Source organism: Macaca mulatta, chromosome 8 (assembly GCF_049350105.2).
Source record: "Macaca mulatta isolate MMU2019108-1 chromosome 8, T2T-MMU8v2.0, whole genome shotgun sequence".
Lineage (NCBI taxonomy): Eukaryota > Metazoa > Chordata > Mammalia > Primates > Cercopithecidae > Macaca > Macaca mulatta.
In genome coordinates, this window is record NC_133413.1 from 10,555,767 (window position 1) to 10,566,343 (window position 10,577).

Here is a 10,577-nt window from a genome sequence, read left to right on the forward strand (position 1 = left end):
CAGTTCACCTTACACTTGCCGGGTCTTAGCCGTGGGGCCCGCTGCATGTTGCATGCAAGGCATCGGTTGCTGCGCGCGGGAACATTGAAATTCGGACTCAGGCTCACGGGCTTCATGCCTAGAGTTGTATTAACGTCAAGCATCACAGGAAGGGTTGGAGCTTTCTCTACATTTGTCTCACCGAATCTTCACAACAGCCCTGAAAGGTCAGTCTTATCATCGTCCTGTGTTAGGATTAGGAAAGGCGATCCAGAGAGATGTGACTTGTCCAGAGTCGCACGTTCAGTCACCTAAACACTAAGACAGGTTCTGACACCGGATCCCACGGCACCCCCACCCCCACCCCCACAACGCTGCCTCCTTCCAGGATCACCTCTGTGGAGCCCGGCACATGGAGGGCGCTCAGTAAATATTGAATTCCAGGATCTAGTCAAACCTGCCAACTTTCATTCAGTAGGTGTCTGAGCCATATTTGCTCACTCATTCTGCAGGCCTTGAGCGCCTACTGTGTGCCGGCGCTTATATGAGAGTGCGGGAACAGCGCTCCACACAGGGGGCCGGGTGACATGGGAGCTGCGGTGAGCGCGGGCAAGCGACGGCCGTGAGCTCCCAGCCCGCAGTCCCCAGGCTGCACACGGGCCCGGCACGCACGGTCGGTGTACACCAGGGTGTGCAGATGAGGGAAACTGGGGGAGTTAGCAGGTCGCAGCTCAGCCAGGGGGGACGCGAGAGGGCGGGAGCGACTCCTTTCGGAGAAGCCGGACTGCCAATCCGAGGAGGAAAGAGAAAATATAAGGAGAAAATTCAGGGTGAGAAGAGCCAGAAGTGAGGGAGCTGGAGGCCTGGCCCCGGAGACTGGGTGCGGGTGGAGTGAGAGGAGAAATCAACCAGGTGGCTGAGAACCAGAACGCCGGCCTCGCCCTGCTGAGAGCCAGGGGCGGCGGGGGCGTCGCGGGGCCTTCGGCGAACACTGCACAGAACCCGAGGCGGGGTGCAGTCCCTAGCTCCGGCTCCGGCCGGCCTCTGTGGCGACCCCAGTTGGCTGGGGCTGCGGTGGCCGAAACCCGGTCATTTTAGAAAGGAATGGCAGTCGGAGTATTAAGAACGGCTGATCTGAGGGGTTCATGGTCAGTGTCTCTCACGCCCAGGCGAGCTCGGCGAAACCTGGTTGGATTGGGTTTTCCGAGGCTCCACGCGCAGGAGGGGCAGTGGAGTCTGACCCGGGCAGGCCCGGGCTGGAGCGGGCCTCCAGCGCCTGCCTTGCGGCTCTGCGGCACCTGCAGGTCCAGGGCAGGGGGCGGGAGGCGGCCCGGGCCAGCCCGGCGCAGATCCCCGGGCGGGCCCCTGGCGGTGGAGGGGCGGGCCGGGGGCGGGTGCGGGGAGGAGGCCCTGCCTCCCTCCCTTCTTCCCTCCTCCTCCCGGCAGGTTGGAGCGGGGACCCGGCGGCGGCCCGGGACGCAGGGAGGGGACCCGTGCGGACACCGAGGGAGGGGCCGCGCCGCCTTGGAGAGTCATTGGAGGACGCGGCCGCCCGAAGCTGATAAATCAGGGGCCGGGTCGCGGCTGCGGGCCAAGTTGGACGCCCCGACCGGTGCGAGGGCCAGGTCCGCGCCGGCCCCGCCAAGCTAAGCGAGGCGACCCGCGTGCGGCCATGGCCTCGCTGCTGGGAGCCTACCCTTGGCCCGAGGGGCTCGAGTGCCCGGCCCTGGACGCCGAGCTGTCGGATGGACAGTCGCCGCCCGCCGCCCCTCGGCCCCCGGGGGACAAGGGCTCCGAGAGCCGTATCCGGCGGCCCATGAACGCCTTCATGGTTTGGGCCAAGGACGAGAGGAAACGGCTGGCGGTGCAGAACCCTGACCTGCACAACGCCGAGCTCAGCAAGATGCTGGGTGAGTGAGCGCGCGGTCGGGCGGGCTGGGGGCTGGGGGCGGGGGGCGGACGGCGAGCGGCTGGCTGCCTGGCAGGGCGGGTGCGAGCGCGGAGCCTGGGGACAACCCGGCACGCGGGGCGAGGGCCCTCTTCGTGCCCGCGTGGCTGGCCGTCTGCGCGAGCGTGGGTGTTCGCGGTGCCCAGGATTCAGAGCGGGGGCACTTGGCGCGGTCCAAAGTGAAACAGCGCGGCAGGCAGGGGAGGCTCCTTTGCTGGGACAGGAGCGGAGGTCGGCGCCCCAGGGGGCGGAGAGACGGGGCAGCGGCCAGGCTGGGAAGCCTGGCCGCAGGGACCGGCACGCATGGACAGGGCAGGGACGGAAACGTCGAGGCTGGGTGGAACCGGCGTTTGCTAGAAATACCGAAGTGGGAAGACCCAGCATTCCCTGGATATTACAATTGGGCCATCTCAGAGGAAGGCTGTCACAGATGAAATTATAATTAACGAATATTCCTGAAGAGAGACCCTGCGGAACGAATCCTTGCTTTAACTAAATAATTAAGAGAAAAACAAAACAAAAAACTTACCCCAATAGACTCGATTCGTTCATCTATTATCAGCCTCGGGGGTGTAGATAACTTGATTTGGATGCTTGGGCTGTCCTGGAACCCGGCCTTTTCCTGGGCTGTCCCCGCAGGGGCTGGGGACACGGACCCACCAGGTTCAAGAGGTCCGGAGTGAGGCTGTTAGGACACACCCGAACAACCGGAGTTCCTGTGGGGGTTTCTTTTTCCTCTGGTGTCGAGCTGAGTACTTTTCGACCCTACCTAACCCCTAACTTCTTTGCCTTTCGACGCGGTTTTTATTCGTTTTAATCGGCGAAAACCTTTCAAAGCACAAGCACTTGGTGCACGCAGCGGGAGACAGGTCCTATAAGAAGGGACGTGTGGGCACCCGAGGCCGTCTTTACCCTTCCCAAACCCCACCCTGCCCAGAACAGAGCCCTTCTTTTTTTCGTCGGAGTTCAGCGCTCAGGGCTCTTTCCCGGGGCGGAACTTTGGAGATAGGACTGACGCCCCTCTTTCTGCGGGTCAAAGCCGCAGGCCCGCAGAGCGGGTCCCAGGCCGAGCCCTCCTGCAGTTTAGCTGCTGTGTAAAGCCGTTGATGGAGTGCTGGTTGCAAAGGGCCCAGCCTCGTGGCTGGCTTCACCAACTCGCGTTAGTGGTCTGCAGCCTTCTGGGGCCTTTTCCCTCGTCAAAAAACAGTAACATTTTTATTTTACACAGTGTTGGCATAAAGACAAATATATTAATATGTACAATAATAAAACATTTTCTTTAACCGATTAGTTTATATTTTTCTTTAGATTTTAAAAGAAATGAAAATATGTTTGTTGTGGATCCCCAAACATTTTTTTCCACGGACCCTGAGCACTGTGCCTGTTGACCATGCCCGCTGAGGGGGAAGCAAGCCACTGCTGTGAGGGTGATAGAGAAGGAATTCTGTGCAGGCCTGGGCCAGGGATTGGGGAGGAGGGAAGGGTGAGAAGCACGGCCCTTCGGAATTGGGGAAGCCTGCTCCCAGGAAAGGGGCAGACACGGACACAGGAGACAGATGCTTCCTGTGAATTGGTCCCAGTCGGGCCTACGCTTCAGCTTCAGGAGGTTACAGTTCATTCTGCAGAAAAAACACGGATTCCTTCCTGCTGAGCCATGTAGCTCCTGGCACTGGGTGAGGGAAACCGCAACACTGGTGCTTTTCACAATATGGACTTTGTGCACCTGTTAGCAGGGGGCAGCGGGATGATCCCCTCCACCTGTGTGACATTTCCTTCTTGGCTCTTTCCTTTCTGACCTGAGAGGAAAAGCCTGCATATGAGAGTCTCAACTTTTTCCACTATAAACCTTCCAAACCTTAACATTAAAAATGTGACCTAGTCACACTGGTATTTTTAATATATTATGATTGAGAAAGTGCATAAAGAGAAGGAGATATTTGGTAGCATTTTAAAATGAACACATATTTTATTGATCATATAACATCCGGATACATTTAGAAGCTAGGGCCACATTTTATACTGAGACCACGGACAGGGTATGGGGTGCACCTGAATCTTGGGTCGCTTGCAACAGCTTTGTAGCCTCAGCCACAGGCTGGGAACTGATGATCAGCCCTGAATCTGCAGCTCCTAACACTTTCAAGTCACGCTTTTAAGTGACAGCTAATGATGTTAGTTAAAAGCTCCACAGAATTTCTATAAACTTTCATCCAAGTGGTACAATGCCCTTAATCATTGCCCTACCCTGGCTGTGAGCCCTGGCCCAAGGAACCAGTCGACAGAGGTACTGAGGGCCGCTGTGTGCACGGCTCTGCACCTGGCCCTGTGCAGAATGTGCTGAATGGAACACATAGCCCTTTCCTTAGGCCTTAACCTCTAGGTTAATGCATCTCAAACTTCAGGACATATTAGCATCGTGGGAGAACATGTTAAAGTTGTAGAATCCTGAGCCCACCTTAGGAGGTAGCAAAGCAACCCAAGAAGCCTTCCACCCCTAGAAAACACTGCAGGAGGGGTGTGCAGTGCACACTGAGAGATGAGGGAAGATGCTCCGGGGACTTGAAAAACAACAGACAAGCAAGCAATGGTGAATAGAAGATCAAGCACAGCCAGCATATTAGCACCAGTGGGTTGCAAGCATGGAATAATTTTTAAAGAGAGAGTTTGGAGCTGGAGAGTGTCACAATATCTTTATTTTATACTGAAGAAAATAGAGACTCAGAGAAGTGCAGGGAATGGCTTCTGCATGGAGATCTGTGGCTAAGCAGGTGCCCTGGCACCGTCAAGGGTCCCCAAAAGATGGCTGGCTGGAAGTGATGGTTTGCATGTATATGTGTGTGCACGCATGTGTCTGGGCATGCATACATGCATTGCAGGCAGATGTTAGCATTCTGGCCTCGGTCATCCAGCAGGGTCCTATTTGACCTTCAGAGGTAAGGAATAGGCATTTGTTAACCTAAGTGAAAATCTCTGATTTACTGACATCTGTGAAACTATTGACTGAGCCTGAGTTCCCTCCCAGAAAGGGCTGTGAGATTTATGCCATAGGTAACTATGACAGTATCTCTTTAGCCTGCACTAATCAATGAAGGCAGAGATTTTCATGAGAATGCACAAATGTTTAGAATGGACCCTCGAAGGGTAAAAAGAGCCCCAATCAATATTGTGATCATGAGGTATTTTCTTCCTGTAGCTGAATATGGTCAGGTGGGCTTTTTTCACTGGGGACCCTGCATTGTAGCCTGGGCATGCTCTGGTGGCTCTTACATGAGAGGCCATGCTCTCTGTGTGCACAGTGCACGATCTGGCTTTATGGATGCAAGCCGAGGTGTTGATTTCGCCTCACTGTGTCTGCAGGATCTGGGTTGGGAAGAGGGTGCAAGAGGTGCCCGTGTCCTCTGTGACTGAGAGGGTGAAGGGAGGTGTGTGTACATGTGCCCATGTGTGTGTACGCGTGTGCATGTGCAATGCCTGAGGGGCACAACACTGAGCATGGCCTCCTCTGCCTTGTGTGAGCAGGAAAGTCGTGGAAGGCACTGACGCTGTCTCAGAAGAGGCCGTATGTGGACGAGGCGGAGCGGCTGCGCCTGCAGCACATGCAGGACTACCCCAACTACAAGTACCGGCCGCGCAGAAAAAAGCAGGCCAAGCGGCTGTGCAAGCGCGTGGACCCCGGCTTCCTCCTGAGCTCCCTCTCCCGGGACCAGAACGCCCTGCCGGAGAAGAGAAGCGGCAGCCGGGGGGCGCTGGGGGAGAAGGAGGACAGGGGTGAGTACTCCCCCGGCACTGCCCTGCCCAGCCTCCGGGGCTGCTACCACGAGGGGCCGGCTGGTGGTGGCGGCGGCGGCACCCCGAGCAGTGTGGACACGTACCCGTACGGGCTGCCCACACCTCCTGAAATGTCTCCCCTGGACGTGCTGGAGCCGGAGCAGACCTTCTTCTCCTCCCCCTGCCAGGAGGAGCACGGCCACCCCCGCCGCATCCCCCATCTGCCAGGGCCCCGGTACTCACCGGAGTACGCCCCCAGCCCTCTCCACTGTAGCCACTCCCTGGGCTCCTTGGCCCTTGGCCAGTCCCCCGGCGTCTCCATGATGTCCCCTGTACCCGGCTGTCCCCCATCTCCTGCCTATTACTCCCCGGCCACCTACCACCCTCTCCACTCCAACCTCCAAGCCCACCTGGGCCAGCTCTCCCCGCCTCCTGAGCACCCTGGCTTGGATGCCCTGGATCAACTGAGTCAGGTGGAACTCCTGGGGGACATGGATCGCAATGAATTCGACCAGTATTTGAACACTCCTGGCCACCCAGACTCTGCCACAGGGACCATGGCCCTCAGTGGGCATGTCCCCGTCTCCCAGGTGACACCAACGGGTCCCACAGAGACCAGCCTCATCTCTGTCCTGGCTGATGCCACGGCCACCTACTACAACAGCTACAGTGTGTCATAGAGCTGGAGGCGCTGCGCCCAGCCAGCCCTCACACCCTCTCCTTCCTGTGCCCTGAGTGGCGGGGGAGCCCGGCAGCCACACTAGCTTTCCTCCCACCACTCAGGGCAGGGAGGTCTGAACTGTGGCCCCAGAGCCTTTGGCCTAAGCTGGACTCTGCTTATCCGAGTGCCGCCTCCATCCCCTTCCCCACATTCAAGCTCCTGCAGCCTGCATTTTAAGTATATGCCTTCAAGTGAGTTTTCCTCCAGCCCCTGAGAGTTGCTGTCTCCCAGTAGAATATTCACCGACCTCTTTTCTTTGTAGCCATCATCGAAACTAATGGTGGGACAGACTTGATAGCCGAGGTCCCTTCTGGTCCACAGTTTTCTGATTTAGGGTTCTCTCAAGGTTAATAAAGGAAGATGGGGAAATCTGACTCATTAATGAGCTCACTAACCTATGATCTGGTGATAATTTTGTGTGCACAGCCCAAGGACCACGAGGCTTTCTGCACTTTCTGCACTCCTTTCCAAAATGACCACAAAATTCCAAAGGGACTCACAATTTGACAAAAAACAGTCAACCTGATTTGAGACATTAACCAGTATGGCTACCTATATTACAGAAAATGGGATTGAGTTAAAACTATTTTATTTTAAATATACATTTTAAAGCAGTTCTCTCTCTCTCTCTCTCTCTCTCTCTCTCTCTCTCTCTCTGTCTCTGTCTCTCTTTATTATACACACACTTCAAGAGAATATGCACAGTCTAGGCCGGGCATGGTGGCTCACGCCTGTAATCCCAGCACTTTGGGAGGCCGAGGCGTGTGGATCACCTGAGGTCAGGAGTTCAAGACCAGCCTGGACAACATGATGAAACCCTGTCTCTACGAAAAATACAAAATTAGCTAGGAGTGGTGGTGCACACCTGTAATCCCAGCTACTTGGGAGGCTGAGGCAGGAGAATGTCTTGAACCTGGGAGGTAGAAGTTGCAGTGAGCCAAGATTGCATCATTGCACTCCAGCCTGGGCAACAAGAGTGAAACTCCATTTCAAGGAAAAAAAAAAAAAAGAAGCTGCACAGTCTGAATATATAAAAGGAGTGTGAGAGACACATGCCCACTTCATGCAACTCTTAAAGTCTAAATCAGATATTTTTATTAACAATGACAGCTTCTTGCCAACTCCCTGTTTCTGATGACCCAAAGAGCCCGGGTTCCTAAAAGGACTTTACAACCAAGCAAAGTCACTGTCCTCAAATCTGGATATACACTTCCCCCTCTGTAGATTCGAAAGGTGCTTCCTTCCCAGCCGTCTCCAGTTTCTTTACTCTCTTTTCTGGGATTTCTTCTTCTCTTCTTTCTACTCTTCCTCCACTGCTGAACTAGTCGCTAACTCAAACAGCCCCTGACTTAGCCCGAGCATGCTTCCTCCAGCAGCAGTGAGAGTGTGTGTTCCTCACCAGCCAGGTCCTCAGGCAAAGTCCTCAGCCAGTGCTTTAGAGCAACTTCCCACAAATCAGAAACTCACTGTGATTCCAAAAATGTTTCTGAGCCCTGGACACCTGACCCCAAAACATTTTCATCTTTCTCCCAGACCTCCTGTGAAGGAGCATGTGTAACAGTGTGCTGAAAGACAGTTGTTGTTTTTTTTTTTATTTTAGCATATTATTTCCTGTATGAAATATGTTTTATATAATCTCCTATTATTTTTATCTTATGTTTTGTATTGTTGATAAATCCTTTTTGCCCTCCCAAGATGTCCTATTGTAAAATCACTTATAAGATATGATTACTCTTTATGCTATTACTTTATATGCCATTTGGTAATAAATAGTAAATTGTTGATGATATGATTGACGGGTGTGCAGTCCAGAGCATGTATGAATAATCTCATAAAACAGTATCACAGCCATTAAGCTAAACTGTTTCATTTTTTTGAAAGAACGACACATACTTTGAAACAGTTGTCAATATTAATTTGTTGAAAATATTTAATTTAAATAAACGTTTTTGTACCATGACTATTCTGTCTTTTGAAATATAGTTTTGCAAAAAGAAACGGTTTCCAAGTAAGACATAAATATTACATCGAGTGCTACTTGCAGTATTGATTAAAATGTTTTCTACATCAACTTTTTTATTTTAAAAAGTTATTATCTGGTAGGGATGGTTTATTTCATTTGATTTATGCTAAAGAGATAAATCCAAATTTTACACATTGGAACCTGCTGTTTTTATTGATGATGAAAGAAAATGTCAACTCATGACCTACATGTAGAACAATTTTCTCCTCGTGATGACTTTACACTCGTAAAGTGGAATGAGGTGACTATCAGGCTGTCTGAAGAATGAAAGTAAGTTTTGTCTACTTGTTTGCTTACTTAAGACTGTCACAGCTAATTTGTTTGTTTCTTTGTTTGTTTTTTGTATGTTTAGTGGAGATGGGGTTTTGCCATGTTGGCCAGCCTGGTCTGGAAATCCTGACCTCAAGTAATCCACCTGCCTCGGCCTCCCAAAGTGCTGGAATTATAGGCGTGAGTGTGGTGGCGGGTGCCTGTAATCTCAGCTACTTGGGAGGCTGAGGCAGGAGAATTGCTTGAACCCAGGAGGCGGAGGTTGCAGTGAGCTACGATCGCACCACTGCACTCCAGTCTGGGCGATGGAGTGAGACTCTGTAAAAAAAAAAAAAAAGACTGTCACTTTTTTTCTTCTTTTTGAAATAATCTGGAAACACACCTGTGTTTATGGATGTGCTGTGGAAATATATCACAGGCTCTCAGAACTCACTGGGACATTGTGGAGAAGGCAGGAGAGCACACAGAGTAATAATAAAAGGATGCAAATCTAGTGAGGATTAGGAGCAACATCCCAGCCAAAAAGCACTGGAAGAAACTGAGGATGACTCAGTCCCTGTGCAGGTCACCTCTGTCTGGCTTTTGTCTATGGGGAAGCAGTTGTAACTTGCTGAAGTTAAGGGCAGCCGTGTGTTTTCCCAGGCCCTCTGGGCCAAGGAGTGGGTCTTGGGAGAGCCCAAATGGGCATGCGTGTTCCCTTCAGTTTTGATCCTAATCTATAGTCATTACTTTAATAGCACTTTATAGGTGTACAGAGCTTTACGGAAAGTTTTATGGGCTATTTCTCATCCACAGCCCCAGGTGGGGCCCGTCATCCACCCACCACATTGTGCAGCAGGGGACATGGAAGCCCAGGGTGGGCGTGGGCGAAGGGTGGCTGGCTCGTGTGGTCCTGTTACCTGGGTTTTAGCATCGTCAGATGTGTGTTGGCAGCATTAGTCGGTCTCACTGCTGGGGTTGGTGCTGCCTGATTTTTCCCACTTTACTATGGCATGGAGTCATATGAGGTCTAGTTCATACCCATCACAGCCCAGGGAAAGAAAGAAAGAGGAGAGGAAATCATAGGCCAGAGTGAGATGATGTTGAAGACTTTGCTATCCAGGCCGGTGGCTGCGGCCGTGGCCCGTGCCAGTCTGCAGAGTCACCAGCTGCCTGGAGCTCCTGTCTAGCAGTGCCTGCCTGGATAGCAAGGTATGCTATAATTCATGCCTATAATTCCAGCACTTTGGGAGGCCGAGGCAGGTGGATTACTTGAGGTCAGGATTTCGAGACCAGGCTGGCCAACATGGCAAAACCCCATCTCCACTAAACATACAAAAACAAACAAACAAACAAACAAACAAATTAGCTGTGACAGTCTTAAGTAAGCAAACAAGTAGACAAAACTTACTTTCATTCTTCAGACAGCCTGATAGTCACCTCATCCCGTCACTGCCTCGTGGGCATGTTTCATTCCAGGACACACTGTGGGGGCATGGTTTCTGTCTCTGGGAAGGCAGGAAGCAGGCTGACAACTGGGCTGCTCTTCCACTGTGCTCAGCTGCGGGTGAGACAGTCGTGCCCAGGAGCCAGGGGCATCTCTGAGTTTTAGTTGCCCATTCTGGGCACATCGCTGCCTCTGGTGCAAAGAACATGTCTTGCTTTAGCCAATGGGAATCGATGGCAATGCACAGTTAGAAGTTCCTTTTCTGAATCCTGTGTGCTGCCGTTCCACCCTTTTCCCTAAGGTCCCTCAGCGCCGGCTCGTTGCCCAGGGCACACAGGTAGCACCAGGGTGGGTTCACTGTGGCTCCCACTCTGGGCCCCTCGTTGTGCAGGGTCCTGGGAGGGGCCTAGTCATGTGTTCACATGGCCACTGGTTTGTAAAA

At 52.8% G+C, this 10,577-nt stretch overlaps 1 protein-coding gene and 1 long non-coding RNA gene across 2 annotated transcripts in view; one reads left to right on the forward strand and one right to left on the reverse strand.

The window, feature by feature from the left end:
- LOC144330689 (uncharacterized) overlaps positions 1–2,811 on the reverse strand; it is a 40,516-nt gene extending 37,705 nt beyond the window's left edge. The window contains exon 1 of the long non-coding RNA XR_013397055.1: positions 2,457–2,811. This is a non-coding gene — a long non-coding RNA (uncharacterized LOC144330689). The remainder of the gene's footprint in view (positions 1–2,456) is intronic.
- Positions 1,574–8,376, forward strand: SOX7 (SRY-box transcription factor 7). Its single transcript, XM_001088867.5, has 2 exons — positions 1,574–1,889; positions 5,447–8,376. The coding sequence occupies exons 1-2, from the start codon at positions 1,652–1,654 to the stop codon at positions 6,373–6,375; spliced, it is 1,167 nt and encodes a 388-aa protein (XP_001088867.1). The 5' UTR covers positions 1,574–1,651; the 3' UTR covers positions 6,376–8,376.
- The last annotated feature ends 2,201 nt before the right edge of the window (positions 8,377–10,577 follow it).

Coding starts and splice junctions, on each gene's coding strand:
- SOX7 (XM_001088867.5), top strand. CDS start 1,652: ATGGCCTCGCTGCTGGGAGCCTACCCTTGGCCCGAGGGGCTCGAGTGC. Junction 1,890..5,446: donor CGAGCTCAGCAAGATGCTGG/GTGAGTGAGCGC, acceptor TTGTGTGAGCAG/GAAAGTCGTGGAAGGCACTG.